At 45.6% G+C, this 17,890-nt stretch overlaps 2 protein-coding genes across 5 annotated transcripts in view; one reads left to right on the forward strand and one right to left on the reverse strand.

Moving 5' to 3' along the window:
• Nucleotides 1–2,567, reverse strand: part of apip (APAF1 interacting protein) — a 74,268-nt gene extending 71,701 nt beyond the window's left edge. Inside the window, exon 1 of one of the 3 annotated variants that reach the window (XM_070899331.1) lies at nt 2,440–2,567. In XM_070899331.1, the coding sequence (XP_070755432.1) occupies nt 2,440–2,445 (6 nt within the window). In that variant the 5' untranslated portion in view covers nt 2,446–2,567. Of the gene's footprint in view, nt 1–1,611; nt 1,876–2,439 lie in introns of those variants that run through there. The other 2 variants (XM_070899336.1, XM_070899334.1) reach the window with 2 other exon arrangements.
• Nucleotides 1,604–17,890, forward strand: part of pdhx (pyruvate dehydrogenase complex component X) — a 513,740-nt gene continuing 497,453 nt past the window's right edge. The window contains exon 1 of one of the 2 annotated variants that reach the window (XM_070899330.1): nt 1,604–1,685. Coding sequence is in view for 1 of the 2 variants with exons in the window: in XM_070899329.1 (XP_070755430.1) it covers nt 2,429–2,570 (142 nt within the window). In the remaining variant the exon portion in view is untranslated. Of the gene's footprint in view, nt 2,571–17,890 lie in introns of both variants that reach the window. The other variant, XM_070899329.1, reaches the window with a different exon arrangement.

Raw genomic sequence — 17,890 nt, forward strand, 5'->3', positions numbered from 1 at the left:
TCCTTTTTTAAATAGGGGCATTACATTTGCAGTTTACCAATCTGCTGTGACCTCCCCAGAATCCAGGGAATTTTGGTAAATTACAGCCAATGCATCCACAATCCCTGCCGCTACTTCTCTTAAAACCGTAGGATGCAAGCCATCAGGTCCAGGGGATTTATCCGCCTTTAGTCCCATTATCTTACTGAGTATCACCTCCTTAGTGATTGTGATTGTGTTGAATTCCTCCCCTCTATACCTCCTTGACTATCCACTGTTGGGTTATTTTTTGTGTCCTCTACCATAAAGACTGATACAAAATATTTGTTCAGAGTTTCTGCCATCTCCACGTACTCCATCACTAATTCCCCGGTCTCGTCCTCTAAGGGATCAACATTTACGTTAGCCACTCTTTTCCTTTTTATATACCAATCAAAACTCTTGCTATCTGTTTTTATGTTTCATGCTAGTTTACTTTCATAGTCTATTTTCCCTTTCATAATAATTTTTTTAGTGATTCTTTGCTGGCTTTCAAACGTTTCCCAATCTTCTATCCTCCCACTCTTTTTGGCCACTTTGTATGTCCTTGTTTTTAATTGGTTACCATCCTTTATTTTAGTTAGCCACTATCTTCTTTTTTACACCCTTTTCTTCTCACTGGAATATATTTTTCTTGAGAGTTGTGAAATATCTCCTTAAATATATGCAACTGTTCATCAACCATCCTACACTTTAATCTATTTTCCCAATCTACTTTAGTCAACTTTGCCCTCATACCTTCATAGTCTCCTTTATTTAAGCTTCGAACGCTGGTTTGAGATCCAACTTCCTCATCCTCCATCTCAATTTGAAATTCAACCATGCTATGATCACTCATTCCAAGGGAATCCTTTACTACGAGATTGTTTATTAATCCTGTCTCATTCTACAGGACAAGATCCAAGATAGCCAACCCCCTGGTTGGTTCCGTTACATACTGCTTATGCACTCTATGAACTCTTCCTCAAGGCTACCCTGACCAATTTGATTTGTCCAATCACTATGGAAGTTAAAATCACCCATGATTATTGCTGTTCCCTTTTTACAAGCCCCCATCATTTCCTGGTTTATGCTCCAACCAACAGAGTTGCTACTGTTAGCAGGCCTATAGACGACGTCCACAGTGACTTTTTCCCCTTATTATTCCTTATCTCCACCCAAACTATTTCAACATCCTACATCAAATGTACTGGAAACAAATCCAAGAGAAAGTCAGAATTTAAGTCTGAATCTGAGTCAGGCAGACAAACAGTCTGAAGTTGTAGAGAGTTCAAATGTAAATCAAGGGCATCCATTGGAGGAAAACATTCCTCAGGATCAGCATAGAATAAGTCTAAGTTCAACACCATGGTTCTGTTCAAGAGCGATGGTATCCTCCTCGAAACAGAAAACAAGTGGTTAAGCTTGATTTGGAAATGTGGCAAAATAAGTCCATATCTTTTGTTATGTATAACCATACAAGTTATGTATGATGATTGTTTGTTATAATTACTTTTTCATTAAGGAGGGAGAAGTGTACTATATATAGCTCCACTCTGTGGACTACTGTGGCACTGCAGCCATTGCTGTTTACAACAATAAAGAGGGAATCACCTGACTGTCTTCTTGAAGTTATCAGCCATCTTAGAATCTGTGCGTTTGTGAGATCGTACCGAAAACATGACACTGTGAGTGACCCTGGGCTCCAGGTGGTGTGAGTGACCCCGGGCGGTGTGAATGACCCTGGGCCCCGGGCGATATGAGCTGGGAATGACTCTGAGCCCCGGGCGGTGTGAGTGACCCTGAGCCCCGGGCGGTGTGAGTGACCCTGGGCCCGGGTGTGTGAGTGACCTTGGGCCCCGGGCGATGTAAGCTAGGAATGACTCTGAGCCCCGGGCGGTGTGAGTGACCCTGAGCCCCGAGCGGTGTGAGTGACCCTGAGCCCCGGGCGGTGTGAGTGACCCTAGGCCCGGGTGTGTGAGTGACCCTGAGCCCCGGGCGATGTGAGCTGGGAATGACTCTGAGCCCCGGGCGGTGTGAGTGACCCTGAGCCCCGGGCGGTGTGAGTGACCCTAGGCCCGGGTGTGTGAGTGACCCTGGGCCCCGGGCGGTATGAGCTAGGAGTGACCCTGATCGGTGTGAGCTGGGAGTGACCCCGGGCAGTGTGAGTGACCCTGGGCCCCGGGCAGGGTGAGCTGGGAGTGACCCCGGGCCCGGGTGGTGTGAGTGACCCCAGGCCCAGGACGGTGTGAGTGAGCCCGGACGGTGTGAGCTGGGAATGACCCCGGGCCCGGGCGGGGTGAGCTGGGAGTGACCCCGGGTGGTATGAGTGACCCTGGGCCCCTGGCAGGGAAAGCTGGGAGTGAGCCCGAGCCCGGGCGGGGTGAGCTGGGAGTGACCCTGGGCCACTGGCTCCGCCCCCCCGGTTGCTATGACACTCACTGTCATGGCGGCTTCCTTGCTCGGATCGCTCCGTGCCCTTCGCGCGGGGCTTACGCCTCGAAACCTCTCGCTGACCGCCGCTCCGCGACTTGGCCGCTGCAGGTACTTCGGCACCAGCTGCCGGCTGCTCGGTGAGTATCGGCTGCCTGTCCAAGCTCCCGGGAGACGGGGAGTGCCAGAGTCAGGGGGAAAGGCAAGGGCGGAGGACAGACAGGCACCGCTGGTGAGGGGTGAGGGGTGAGGGGCAGGAGCTACAGACAGCCCAGGGATGGGGGGCAGCAGATACAAACAGCCCTGGGGTGAGGGGCAGGAGATACAAACAGCCCTGGGGTGGGGGGTGAGTGGCAGGGGATACAAACAGCCCTGGGGTGAGGGGCAGGGGATACAAATAACCCTGGGGTGAGGGGCTGCAGATACAAACAGCCCTGGGGTGGGGGGTGAGGGGCAGGAGATACAAACAGCCCTGGGGTGGGGGGTGAGGGGCAGGAGATACAAACAGCCCTGGGGTGAGGGGCAGGAGATACAAACAGCCCTGGGGTGGGGGGGCAGGAGATACAAACAGCTCTGGGGTGCGGGGGGGGGTGAGGGGCAGGAGATATAAACAGCCCTGGGGTGGGGGGTGAGAGGCAGGGGATATAAACAGCCCTGGGGTGAGGGGCAGGGGATACAAATAACCCTGGGGTGAGGGGCTGCAGATACAAACAGCTGGGGTGGGGGTGAGGGGCTGCAGATACAAACAGCCCTGGGGTGGGGGGTGAGTGGCAGGGGATGCAAACAGTCCTGGGGTGAGGGGCAGGGGATGCAAACAGCCCTGGGGTGGGGGGTGAGGGGCAGGGGATATGAACAGCCCTGGGGTGAGGGGCAGGGGATACAAATAACCCTGGGGTGAGGGGCTGCAGATACAAACAGCCCTGGGGTTGGGGGTGAGGGGTTGCAGGTACAAACAGCCCTGGGGTGGGGGGTGAGGGGCAGCAGATACAAGCACCCCTGGGGTGGGGGGTGAGGGGCAGGGGATACAAACAGCCCTGGGGTGGGGGTGAGGGGCAATGGATACAAACAGCCCTGGGGTGAGGGGCAGGGGATACAAATAACCCTGGGGTGAGGGGCTGCAGATACAAACAGCCCTGGGGTTGGAGATGGTAAGGGGTGGCTGGAGATACAAACCCCTTAGGTGGGCGGAGTGGGTCCAAATGCCCTTGGGTGGCGTTGGTGGAAGCCAAAGTTGCCCAGGACACAAACCTTTAGGAATGTATTGAAATGGGTTCATGAGTGCTATGGCCTTTTTTCAATGATCTGAAGGTGGTCCAGCTTGAGTATCCTATGTGTCCGAGCAGTTCTCCTTCATGCCCCAGAATTCCGAGGCACTGCAGAGAAAGGCCACTCTTTAAACTATGTGCAAGGTTTATGACCAGACTGTGAAGTGGATTTCTGGTAAAAATGGGAAACAGATGCAGAGAGGGAGGTCTCCAGACCCCACTGATCCGGAGGCAAAGCAAGACTCACAATGGGCTCCTGTCTTTACCAAAACCCTTCAGATGAGGACCTAGATTAAGCAGTCGGCCACAAGTAAGTCTGATCTTACACTATGCTTAAAGGCTGACAAGGAAGCTGAGATTTTGGATGACAGCTGCTGGAAGGTGTTACCTGCAAGCTATGTACGAGAACATGTGCTTGTATATCTCGGGTTTGATGTTTGCCTTGATTGAGTTGCAGAGTGAGAAGCAGCTACTGCTGCTGAAGCTCCTCGAACTGAAGCAACCATCATTCAACAGATTATAATGTTCTTGCTATGGTGAGGAGGATGCTGGTGATTCACTCAAAAATAAATGGTCAATTACACTGCTCACCTTGCTGCTCGTGACGCACGCAATTTACTGGCTGTCACCTAGTGAGGGCTCTCACCTGTTGTAAGTTTTAGAAGCTGGACCACCTTCAGATCATTGAAAAAAGGCCATAGCACCCATGAACCCATTTTAACACATTCCTAAAGGTCTGTGTCCTGGGCAACGTTGGCTTCCACCAACGCCACCCAAGGGCATTTGGACCCACTCGGCCCACCTAAGGGGCTTGTATCTCCAGCCACCCCTTACCATCCCCGACCCCAGGGGTGTTTGTGTCTCCTGCTCCTCGCCCCTCACCCCCCACCCCAAGGCTGTTTGTATCTGCAGCCCCTCACCCCAGGGTTATTTGTAAGTTGTAGAATGATCAACTAATGGCTATTTTCCTTGGAAGGTGGGAACATGAGTGGGCTCCTTTTGGGGTGGTGTTGGCTCTTGTGTCCCTGTTTACATCACTAGGCGATTGATTAGCATTTAATTTATAGAATTTCTTTTCTTAAAGTACAGAAATTAAAAATAGGTTAGGTATATACACAAAGTAAGAACAATCAAAGATACAGAAAGGCTATCCAACCCTACATCTCTTTAGTCCCCTAGATGTCACGTTACAAATTTCTGTGATTCTGTGCAGTAAATTTCTATGAAATTCCTATGATTATGGCATCCATATGTATTTTGAATATGGCAATTACCTGTACTTTTGTGTCTGCTGTTTTGTATCTAGATGATCATTCCAAACATTACTCACTCCTAGTCTCACTTTTTGACCAATTTAAATTTGAGCCTGGTTTCATTACTTACTTTTGAAATAATATTCCAGATTCATCTTACTATTTAATATTTAATAAACCCCAGGTCCTCCCAATTCTTTCTAAACAGAAGAGCTTGAGTTTCGCAAATCTTTTCTTAAAGCTCCTCCTCTTTACACTTGGGATTATTTTTGTTTATCTTCAGATGTGTAGCATATTTTTGTTGTAGATTTTTGTAGCAAATGCAAGGAGGCTGCAGGGGGACTTGGACAGGTTAGGTGAATGGGCAAATGCATGGCAGATGCAGTATAGTGTGGATAAGTGTGAGGTTATCCACTTTGGTGGCAAAAACAGGAAGGCAGAATATTATCTGAATGGTGACAGATTAGGAAAAGGGGAGGTGCAACGAGACCTGGGTGTCATGGTACATCAGTCATTGAAGGTAGGCATACAGGTACAGCAGGCAGTAAAGAAAACAAATGGCATGCTGACCTTCATAGTGAGTATAGGGGCAGGGAGGTATTATTGCAGTTGTGCAGGGCCGTGGTGAGACCACACCTTGAGTATTGTGTGCAGTTTTGGTCTCCTAATCTGAGGAAGGATATTCTTGCTATTGAGGGAGTGCAGCGAAGGTTCACCAGACTGATTCCCGGGATGGCAGGACTGACATGAAGAAAGACTGGATCGACTATATTTATATTCACTGGAATTTAGAAGAATGAGAGGGGATCTCATAGAAACATTTAAAATTTTAAAGAGATTGGACAAGTTAGATGCAGGAAGAATGTTCCTGATGTTGGGGATGTTCAGAACCAGGGGTCACAGTCTAAGGATAAGGGGTAAGCCATTTAGGACCGAGATGAGGAAAAAATTCTTCACTCAGAGAATTGTGAACCTGTGGAATTGTCTACCACAAAGTTGTTGAGACCAGTTCGTTAGATATATTCAAGAGGGAGTTAGATATCGCCCTTACGGCTAAAGGGATCAAGGGGTATGGAGAGAAAGCAGGAATGGGGTACTGAAGTTTCATGATCAGCCATGATCATATTGAATGGCCGCCTACTGCACCTATTTTCTATGTTTCTATATTATTATGCGGCAGCAAGAATGGAGCACTTTACATCCAGAGTGATCTGACCAGTGCACTGTAAAATCTCAGTGTAACCAATGAAAACTACATTTAACCTAATATGACATGACAGGGGGCTGCATGGCAGGCAGGAAGGAGAGTCTAGGCTTCAGACTAGATAGTGTAGAATTAATAAAGCTAATGCAATAAAAGCATAAAGCTTAGCAGAAATAAATAATGAGAAAATATTACCAAAAATTGAAAAGTCTGAGGTAGTGAGAGGTAAAAATACTGTTGTGGACGGGTCTAGGAATATCTAAAGTTAAATGGGAAAACTAGGAAAAAGAATAAAGCTAAACATTCAAAATAATTGATGTCCAGATCAAATGATGTGTGTGAATTTACAAAGCATTCAAAACAAAACTGGAGAGTTGGGAGTATTAATAACAGTAACAGGCTTCAGGGGGACATAGACTGGTGACACGGGCAGACACACGGCAGATGAAATTTAATGCCGAGAAGTGTGAAGAGATTCATTTTGGTAGGAAGAATGAGGAGAGGCAATATAAAATACATAGTACAATCTTAAAGGGGGTACAGGAACAAAGAGACCTGGGGGTTTACGTACACAAGTCTTTGAAGGTGGCAGGGCAAGTTGATAAATCTGTGAAAAAAGCACACGTGGCTTTACAAATAGAGCTCTCGAGTACAAAAAGCAAGGAAGTTATGCTCAACCTTTATAAACACGTGTTGGGTCTAGCTGGAGTTTTGTCGCCAATTTCGAGCACCACGTTTTAGGAAGCATGTCAAGGCTCCCGCGAGGGAGAGGAGATTTACTAGAATGGTACCAGGGATGAAAGACTTCCATTACGTGGGGAAACTGGAGGCATAGAGCATAAAAGCAAGGAAGCTATGCTAAACCTTTGTAAATCACTGGTTAGGCCTCAGCTGGAGTCTTGTGTCCAATTCTGGGCACTGCACTTTAGGAAAGATGTCAAGGAGGGTGCAGAGATCTACCAGATACCAGGGATGAAGGGCTTCTGTTATGTGGAGAGACTAGAAAAGCTGAGGTGGTTCTTCGAGCAGACAAAGTTAAGGGGAGATTTGATAGAGGTGCTCAAAATCATGAAGGATGTTGATAGAGTAAATAAGGAGAAACTGTTTCCAGTGGCAGTAGGGTTAAGAACTAGAGGACATCAGATTGAAGGTAATTGACAAAAGAACCCGAGGCAAAATGAGGTAAAACATTTATGCAGCAAGTTGTTTTAATATGTAATGTACCGCCTGAAAGGGTGGTAGAAGCAGATTGAACAATGGGCCGTAATTTGCGGCCCCTACGGGCACGTACGAGTGCGCACGCGCCCATAGGGGCCACGCAAGTTCTGGGTTTAGGCACGCACTGTGCATGTACTAAAACACGGAACTTGTGATCTGTCAAGAATTTTCCTTTTCCCGGGGATGCGGATTATCCGGGAAAAGGGCCTCCGTGGGCGGAGAGTTCTTTGCCCAATTTCTGCCCAGCGAATGCCCGTGAAATTCTTATACCTGCTTTTACCAGCGTAAGAGCTTTAAAAAAATTTTTTTTTAAAATTTCATTCATTTAAACATTAAAAAATTTGCAATAAGGTATTTTTTGCCCCTTTTAAAACCATTAAATGTTTGTTTTCAGTGTTTAATTATATTGTATTTTAATTAATTTTAAATGTTTTTTTTTTCATTTATTTGTTAAATGTAATTTTTAATGTGATTCCCATTCATGCTTATGGGGATTATACGGAATTCCCACAAAGATGAATGGACATTCCGTTCTTTGGTTGGGCCGACCCACGTGACCCCGGGGTGCTTGCGCACCACATGCGCCCCTGGGATACATGGGCTTCTATTCATGCCTACGTATAGAGGCCCAGGAGCGCAAGTCTCTGTGGATCCCGAGGCAGAAGGCTAGTTCGTAGATTTTTTGCTGGTCGGAGGCATCCGCCCGCGAGAAGCCTCATACCGCAAGTTCAGCCCCTGTAACTTTCAAAGGTGAATTGGTATGGATGTGTTGGCAGTATTAGTAAAGTATTCTGTCAGAGCACGAGAATGCAAGGACATTATAGGGGTTGTGTTAAGGCTGAATTCATATAGAGTGGAGGAATAGGAAGAGAAATGGTACAATTACAGGCCACTTGATGCTGGTGAGAGGGTAGAGCGTGAGATTTTAAAAAGGAGGCAGACAAAAAGCAGGAAACTATAAACCAGTCAGTTAGCCTAACATCTGTGGTTGGGAAAATGTTGGAGTCCATTATTAAAGAAGCAGTAGCAGGACATTTGGAAAAGCAAAATTCGGTCATGCAGAGTCAGCATGGATTTATGAAGGGGAAGTCATGTTTGACAAATTTGCTAGAATTCTTTGAGGATGTAACGAACAGGGTGGATAAAGGGGAACCAGTGGATGTGGTATACTTGGACTTCCAGAAGGCATTTGACAAGGTGCCTCATAAAAGGTTACTGCACAAGACAAAAGTTCACGAGGTTGGGGGTAATATATTAGCATGGATAGAGGATTGGCTAACTAGTCAGGATAAATGGTTCATTCTCTGGTTGACAACCAGTAACTAGTGGGGTGCCACTGGGATCAGTGGTGGGACCCCAACTATTTACAATATATATTAACAACTTGGAAGAAGGGACTGAGTGTAACGTAGCCAAGTTTGCCGACGATACAAAGATGGGAGGAAAAGCAATGTGTGAGGAGGACACAAAAAAATCTGCAAAAGGACATAGACAGGCTAAGTGAGTGGGCAAACATTTGGAGTATAATGGAGATGGAGTATAATTTTGGAAAGTGTGAGGCCATGCACTTTGGCAGAAAAAAATAAGAGCAAGTTATTATTTAAATGGCGAAAGATAGCAAAGTGCTGCAGTACAGCAGGACCTGGGGATACTTGTGCATGAAACACAAAAGGTTAGTATGCAGGTACAGCAAGTGATCAGGAAGGCCAATGGTATCTTGGCCTTTATTGCAAAGAGGATGGAGTATAAAAGCAAGGAAGTCTTGCTACAGCTATACAGGGTATTGGTGAGGCCAGACCTGGAATACTGTGTGCAGTTTTGGTTTCCATATTTATGAAAGGATAAACTTGCTTTGGAGCAGTTCAGAGAAGGTTCACTAGGTTGATTCCGGAGGTGAGGGGGTTGACTTATGAGGAAAGGTTGAGTAAGTTGGGCCTCGACTCATTGGAATTCAGAAGAATGACAGGTGATCTTATCGAAACGTATAAGATTATGAGGGGGCTTGACAAGGTGGATGCAGAGAGGATGTTTCCACTGATGGGGGAGATTAGAACTATAGGGCATGATCTTAGAATAAGGAGCCGCCTATTTAAAACTGAGATGAGGAGAAATTTCTTCTCTGAGGGTTGTAAATCTGTGGAATTCGCTGCCTCAGAGAGCTGTGGAAGCTGGGACATTGAATAAATTTAAGACAGAAATGGACAGTTTCTTAAATGATAAGGGAATAAGGAGTTATGGGGAACAGGCGGGGAAGTGGAGCTGAGTCCATGATCAGATCAACCATGATCTTATTGAATGGAGGAGCAGGCTCGAGGGGCCGTATGGCCTACTCCTGTTCCTATTTCTTATGTTCTTATGTGTAGATAGTTCAGGCAGCAACATGCAAGAACAACAGGGAAATAATATTGCGTAATTTAAAAAAAAACTATCCTGGAATAGACTGGCGCAAAGGCAATGTACGTGGTCAAAGTGGGAACTCTATAGAATGTATTTGGGAAATTAAGTGGCACAAATGGATAATAAAAAGCTGCAAATGCAGCTAACTGAAACAAACACAGAAAATCCTTGAGCAGGCATTGTGTCTGTTGGTATCTGTGGAGGGAACAGATAGAACAATGTTTCATAACAACTGAAAATTCAAAGATGAATAAGGATTTAGATAGAATCAGAAAAAGGGAGAGGGGGGACGAACAACAGACAAACTGGAAAGAAAGTATTGTTGGACTGGCTATAAAACCATGTAGCAGATTACCTTTGTCAGGTAGTGAAAAGCAGCTTTAAGGGAACTGAAGCTATCAAAAAAACCAAGGAATGCATGAATTGCTAAGGCAGTGAGAGGTGTTTATGGAGAAGGTGAGAAAATGGGACAAGTTGAAAACAAAAGCCTGCAGATCGGTTCTGAATTTAAAACAGAACATGCTGACACAACACAGTGGGTCTGCCATTCCCAAAAAGAGGAAAAGCGCAGGCCCACCATCACCAATACTATGTTCCGATTGAAGGATCTCCCTTCCATCGTTAACCTGCCTCCACTCCCCAAGACGCCGACCGACCCATCTCACACAGGCAACCCCCGCTGTGCACAAACTGGAGGATATCGTTAAAGTCTTGTTACTAAATGTTGCAGAGTTCCCAGGACAAAGATACGGTGCTGTTCGTAAACATAACATAAGAAATAGGAGCAGGAGTAGGCCATTTGGCCCCTTGAGCCTGCTCCGCCTTTCAATAAGTTCATGGCTGATCTGATCCTGGCCTCAACTCCACTTCCCTGCCCGCTCTCCATAACTTATCGTTCAAAAATCTGTCTATCTCCACCTTAAATATATTCAATGACCCAGCCTCCACAGCTCTCTGGGGTAGAGAATTCCAAAGATTTAAGACCCTCTGAGAGAAGAAATTCCTCCTCATCTCAGTTTTAAATGGGCGACCCTTATTTTGAAACTACGTCCCCTAGTTCTAGATTCCCTTATGATGGGAAACATCCTCTCTCCATTCACCTTGTCAAGCCATCTCAGTGTCTTAAACGTTTCAATAAGATCACCTCTCATTCTTCTAAACTCCAATGAGTATAGGCCCAACCTGCTCAACCTTTCTTCATAAGACACGAAGCTTATGTTGAACTTTGTTACAATGTAAGGGACCAAATTTGGACTGAGAAGTCAGAGTGGAAACAAGGGAGGGAGGAGGGGATGGTGTTAAAGTGGGGAGCCACAGAGAGGCCTGCGGCACACTTAACAACATAAGAGGTATTCGCCAAGCAGGTCACCTAATCTCCATTTGGTCACCCTAATGTAGAGAAGACTGCACCATGAGCGTTGAATAGAGGAAGTACATGTGAATCACTGTCTCACGTGGGAGGAGTGTTTGGGATCCGCGACTGTGTTGTGATAGAAAATGATTGGCTAGGTGTTGCATCTCTCTATTTGCATGGGAAGGTGCCTGGGAAAAGGTATGTGAAGGTTGGGGTGGTAGAAGAGTGAACCAGAATGCTGTGAAGTAAACAACCCTTTGTAAAGGGGAAGGAAAGATATGCTTGGTGGTGGGAACAGTAAAAGATGATCATTTGAGGAGACACTTAAGATACTGGGACTATTTCCAAGAGAGCAAAGATGGTTAACAGGCAATTTAATGGTTATTTTTTTTTAATTGAGAAGGATTTTGATGGGGTTAATCGGGAAAGACTGTTCCTTTGGTCAGGCAGTCTGTGATGAGGTTACATATATAAAATTGTCACAAAGTGAGGAGAAAAGTTAAGAGGAATTTCTTGTACACACAGGGTTGTTGGAATATGTATCCTCTTGTGTGATGCCTTATCAAAAGCTTTCTAAATTCCAGGTAGTCCATAACTACCAGGTTTCCCATATCCACTACCTGGTAACTTCTTCAAAAAATACTATCAAATTAAACTAAGTTGGCGGGGGAATGGGCACCAGGCTATAGCATTAGAAAGGACAAACAAAGGGCACTAAGGATTGGGAGAGAAGGATAGCACTAAAGTAAGAAATAGTAAGGTATTGGGTGGGGTCAGACTAAGAGAGAACATAGAATGATCTAAGATAGGCTTACAGTGGTGTGTATGTGAATGCACGAAGCATAGTAAACAAGAATGGTGAGCTGCAGCTGCAAATAGCCACATGGGAATATGATTTTGTGGCAATAACTGAGACCTGGCTCAAAAAAGGCCAGGATTGGGTATTAAATATTCCTGGATTTAGGGTGTTCAGGAAAGATAGGAGGTGGTGTTGCAGTATTGTTTAAGGAGAATATTACAGTGCTGGAGAGAGAGGATGTCCTGGAGAGGTCAAGGACAGAATCTATATGGCCAGAGTTAAGAAACAATAGAGGTATCATTTACACTACTAGGTGTGTTCTATAGGCCACCAAATCGTGGGTAAAATATGGAGGAGCAAATTTGCAGAGGCATTACAGAGATGCAAGAACCATAGAGTAGTGATAATGTGGAACATCAACGATCCTAATATAGACTGGGATAGTAATAGTATAAAGGGCAGAGAGGGGGAAGAGTTTCTGAAATGTGTTCAGGAGAACTTTCTTGATCAGTATGTTTCTAGCCCAACAAGGACTGAGGCATTGCTAGATCTGGTTCCGGGAAATGAGATAGGTCAAGTGCAGCAAGTGTCAGCAGGTGAAGATTTAGGCAACAGTGATCATAGTATCATAAGGTTTAGATTAGCTATGGAAAAGGACAGGGAGCAGTCTAGAGTAAAAATACTTAATTGGAAGAAGGCTAATTTTAGTGGGATGAGAATGGATCTGGACCGGGTAAATTTCAAAGAGGAAATAGTTTGGGTACAGGGGAGGTACATTCCCACTACAGGGAAAGATAGGGCAACTGAGGAAAGAGACAGAGAGTATGAAGAAGCAGAAAAAGATCACGTATGACAGATGTCAAGTTGAGAATACATTTGAGAATCAGGCTGAATATAGAAAGTTCAGAGGAGAAGTGAAAAACATAAGCGGAGCAAAGAGAGGGTATGAGAATAGAATGGCAGCTAACATAAAAGGTAATCTAAAAGTCTTCTATAGGCATCTAAATACTAAACGGGCAGTAAGAGAGAGTGGGGGGGGTGGGGTGGGGGGTGGGGGGGGGGGGGGGGGATGACCGATTGGGGACCAAAAGGGAGTATGCATGGAGGCAGAGGGCATGACTGAGGTAGTAAATGAGTACTTTGCGCCTGTCTTTACCAAGGAAGACATAGACATAGTGACGGAGGAGGTAGAAGAGATACTAGATGGAATAAAAATTGATAAAATACAAGAATAGTGATAGATTTCAAGAGGACATAGACAGGCTTGGGCAGACAGTAGCAGATGAAATTGAACACCGAAAAATGCGAAGTGATCCATTTTGGTAGAAAGAATGAGGAGAGGAAATATAAACGAAAGGGTACAATCCTAAAGGGGGTACATGAACAGAGGGACCTGGGGGTATATGTGCACAAATCGTTGACGGTGGCAGGGTAGGTTGAGAAAGCAGTTAAAAAAGCTTACAGGATCTTGTGCTTCATGACTAGAGGTATAGGGGCCGAAATTCATCACCTCACCGCCCACTGCTGCCAACATTCCTCGTCAAGATCCGCCCAGTGCTACTTTGGAGGTGGGCGGGAGGGGAGAGCCGCTAGAAACCGCTGAGGTCAGCGGACGGCTGAGTGGCGCAACTGACCTCCCTCCCACCGAGCTCCCAGATGCCTGCGGGCGGGACTCGGCGGCAGAACGGGGGGTGGAGCGCTGGCTGGAGGCTGGCTTGTCCCCGACGGTAAGTCTGAAGAACCTGAAAAAAAGGGTAAGTGAACGTTTTTTGAAAAAAAAACATTTCAACAGCGACTTACCTGCATGGTCTTTGGATATTTTTTAAAATTTTTTATTAGTGATTTTTTTTTTCAGGTCTTTGACCCTCTGTGGGCCCGACTCCATCCCCGGCGGCACGCGCCTCTGCCGCCAAGAATGAAACCTCCCGCCTGCTGCCGCCCAGATTGGCGGCGACATTGTGCATTTGCCTCCCGCTGACTTTCGCGAGACCTCGGCCATGAATATCCTGCCCAAAGTACTGTCCGGTACCTCGCTGGCCATCGGCGGCACTTGGGCAAGTGGAGGCCTTGATGAAAATCGGCCCCAGAGTACAAAAGCGTCGAAATTATGATGAACCTGTATAAAACTCTCATACGGCCTCAACTGGAATATTGTGTCCATTTCTGGGCACTGCACTTTAGGAAGGATGTGAAGGCCAGTCAGCTCCCCTTGCATCTTCTTTCCACACCCTCTTTTGAATTTATGCCAACAGGCTTGTAGTTGTCTGAGTCAAATTTGCCTCGTTTTTAAATTGATAGACATTACATCTGCTTCCAGTCTGTGGAACTTTATCAGTGCCCAATGTTATTTGCTTCATGGGTTTTTTGCTTATGAATTCATAGCAAGACATTTAAGAACAAGTTGGTTTATTAGCAACAAATTTTTTTTAGAAGCAAGGTATTTACAAATATTTCTAAAGGTTACTTAACCTGATTGCAATTTTACAAATTCGACTGCTGAGCCTGAGTATCATCTTGTAAGCTTTTAGCTTGCTCCTGCTCCCACCTCCATTTCTTTGCAGTCGGCTGGCAATGCCCATTTTCTGTATTCTTATTTGACTCCGGAGTCTAGTTGGTTTGTGTTTCCTCGTTGATCTTCTCAACTGAACCCCAACTCCACCTCCACCCCGCCGGAAGATACAGGGTCTCTCCAAGCTTGTCCCATACCCGCAGAACTGCCATCAGTTGGCTGCATCTGAGTTGGTGGGAATATGGACGTTGTGACTGTTGTGTCCGTTGAAGTACTTGGGCCTGCCAACTGACTCTGATACAAAAGCAAAATACTGCGGTTGCTGGAATCTGGAATAAAAACAGAAAATGCTGGAAATCCCAGCAGATCAGGCAGCATCTGTGGAGAGGAAGCAGAGTTAACATTTCACCTTCGAGGTGAAACAGCGATTTACTTGTACTTTGAATTTAGAATACTGTATTCACTGCTCACGATGTGGTGGTCTCTACATTGGGCAGACCAAGCGTAGATTGGGTGACCGCTTTGTGGAGCACCTCCGTTCAGTCCGCAAGTGTGACCCTGAGCTTTCGGTCGCCTGTCACTTTAATTCTCCACTCCCACTCCGACCTCTCTGTCCTCGGTCTCCTCCACTGTTCCAACAAAGCTCAATGCAAGCTCAAGGAACAGCACCTCATTTTTCGTTTAGGCACTTTACAGCCTTCTGGACTCAACATCGAGTTCAAAAATTTCAGAGTGAAATCTTGGCTCCCTTCCCCCACCCACCCTGCTCCCTCAGCCTGTTTCTTTCTTTTTTCTCCATGTCTCTAATGGCAGTTGGTCATAATCCTGCCATTCCCACCCTATCTTGACTAATGTTTTTCTAACTCCTGGCATTACCATTTGAATTTGGACCATCATCCCTTTTGTCTCTCTAATCTCTCCTGTCTTCCACCCTGTTGCAGACCTTCCCTTTTGTTCTTTCTTCCCCTCCCCCTTTCAGTGCTTGTTAAGAATCCGTTCTTTTCGAACACTCTCCAGTTCTGACGCAGGGTCGTCGACCCGAAACGTTAACCTGTTGAGATTTCCAGCATTTTCTGTTTTTATAACTAACTCTGATTATTGTCCAAGTCAGGCTCATAATGATCTATCGTCTCACTCGTTAACAACATTTGATCCACATGAACCTTCCTGATGTTTTCACCAATTTTGACCAAGTACTGCTTGGTGCCACAAACCCTAATAATTGTACCAGTGTCCCATTTGCGTGGAGTTGCCCTTTTCGACAGACTGAATTCTGACATGATCATCCTCCTGAAAGCTCTTTAATACCGGAATGATAATGATTTTCCTGCACCAATTGTGCTTTCTCCACCTTATCAGCCAAGTTCGGTTGCAATAAACTGAGACGTGTCCTCAGCCTACGCTTCATCAATAATTCAGCAGGTGTGTACCCTGTTGTAGAATGAGACGTAGTTCTGTATTTGAAAAGAAAATTTGCTAACCTGTGCTTCATGCTCACCGATGATCAAGTCTGTAGAACTTGTTTCTCCAAAGTCTCCTTGACAATCCTGACTGACCTTTCAGCTGCACCATTCGAAGCAGGATGATATGGTGCTACCAACGTGTGTTTGGCAAAATTCGCAAATAGCATGGACCGAAATTGCAGCCCATTATCTGACACCATTTCTTCGGGCAGGCCATGGCATGTAAAAATGTCCCTTAATTCATCTAATTTACACTTTGTAGTCGTAGACCCTATATGTTGTACCTCCAGCCATTTCAAATGGCTAGCGATTAGAACTAGGAAATTATCTCTCTCCCTTTCGCAAAAATCAATATGTATTCTTTGGAATGGTCTCGTTGGCCAAATCCATGTTTGCAGCGGTGTTTTAGCTGGCATGGTCCTGCAGTCTTGACAGATAGTACACTTACTTACCAATACTTCTTTATCTTTATCCAACTCAGGCCAATAAACAAAACTTAGGGCCACTGCTTTCATGCCTGCGATGCCAGTATGCTCACCGTGAAGTTTGTCAAAATTTTGGCCCGTAGCTCACATGATAATTCGTGCCGACGGATGATAAAAGGGCTTTATCCTCTCATCTAAATGCGTCTGATCTTCAGACCACCCTCGCAGGGTGTGCTCATAGGCCCGCTGTAACGTGGCATCTTTCAGTGTGTGCTCTACAATAACAGAGGTGATGACCGGAAAGTCCTTATCAATGATATCTAGAGTGAAGATTGACTGTTGGCGGCCAATTTGAGAATTTTCATGAGGCAACCTTGAAAGGGCATCCACCACTGCATTCTGCTTCGATGTGGGACATTCGATTTTGTAATCGTACTGTGACAATAAAATAGCCCATCTTTGCATCCTGGAAGCTGCCATAAATGGAATTGCTGCCTTTGGGCCGAGGATAGCTAGTAGCGGTTTGTGATCGGTTACTAGCGTGAATTGATATCCCAAAAGAAACTGGTGAAACCTTTTAATACCAAATATAATCGCCAAAGCCTCTTTCTCAATCTAGGCATAATTTTGTTTGCTTTTATTGAGCATGTGTGATGCAAAGGAAACCGTTTTTTTCCTGGCCGTCGTTCATAACGTGGCTGATCACTGCTCCCACACCAGACCCAGCAGCATCACATGCTAGTCTTCGTTCACGAGTCAGATTATAATGGACGAGAAGAGCACTACTGCTCAAGCGTCGCTTGCAGATGTCGTATTCATTCTGTTGCTCTTTGTTCCATATCCAACGCAACCCTTTCTTTAATAGATAAGGTAGTGGTGCGAGCACCATTGCTAGCCCAATAAGAACATGAGCATAATATTAGACCATGCCTAAAAAGGATCACAATTCAGTAACAATTTTTAATTCTGGAGCCATCATGATGGCTTGCACTTTCTCCTTAACTGGTTGGAGGCCATTTTCATCAACCCGCAATCCTAGATAAACCACCTCACGCTGTATGAATGCACATTTACTCCTCTTCAGCTTCAGATTATGGTCATTGAACCGTCTGAATACTTCTAAGTTTTCCAGGTTTTCCCTCTCTGTGCCGGTGGCTATCAACACATCATCTTGATTACACAAACATTGGTTCATTCCCTGTAAGATCTGATCCATGGTAGCCTGAAATATCTTTGGTGAGGACTGGATACCATAGGGCAACTTAGTGTATGACTATAAACCTTTGTGTGTGTCGACTGTCAGGTACTGCTGACTATCCTTGCCAATGTTGAGTTGAGCATAGGTGTGGGAGAGATCCAGTTTTGTGAAGACTTTGGCTCCTGCTAATTCTGCATACAGATCCTGTGATGTCGGTAAAGAGTACTGTTCATCATCAACTGCTCGATTCAGGGTAATTTTATAATCCCCACAGAGCCGTACCATTTTGTCTGTCTTCGGAACTACAACTAATGGGGTGCCTAGTCATTCCCATCAGTCTTCACTAAAACTCCGTTTTTCTCCAACTTATTAAGC

This window comes from Pristiophorus japonicus, chromosome 14 (assembly GCF_044704955.1).
Source record: "Pristiophorus japonicus isolate sPriJap1 chromosome 14, sPriJap1.hap1, whole genome shotgun sequence".
Taxonomy (NCBI): domain Eukaryota; kingdom Metazoa; phylum Chordata; class Chondrichthyes; family Pristiophoridae; genus Pristiophorus; species Pristiophorus japonicus.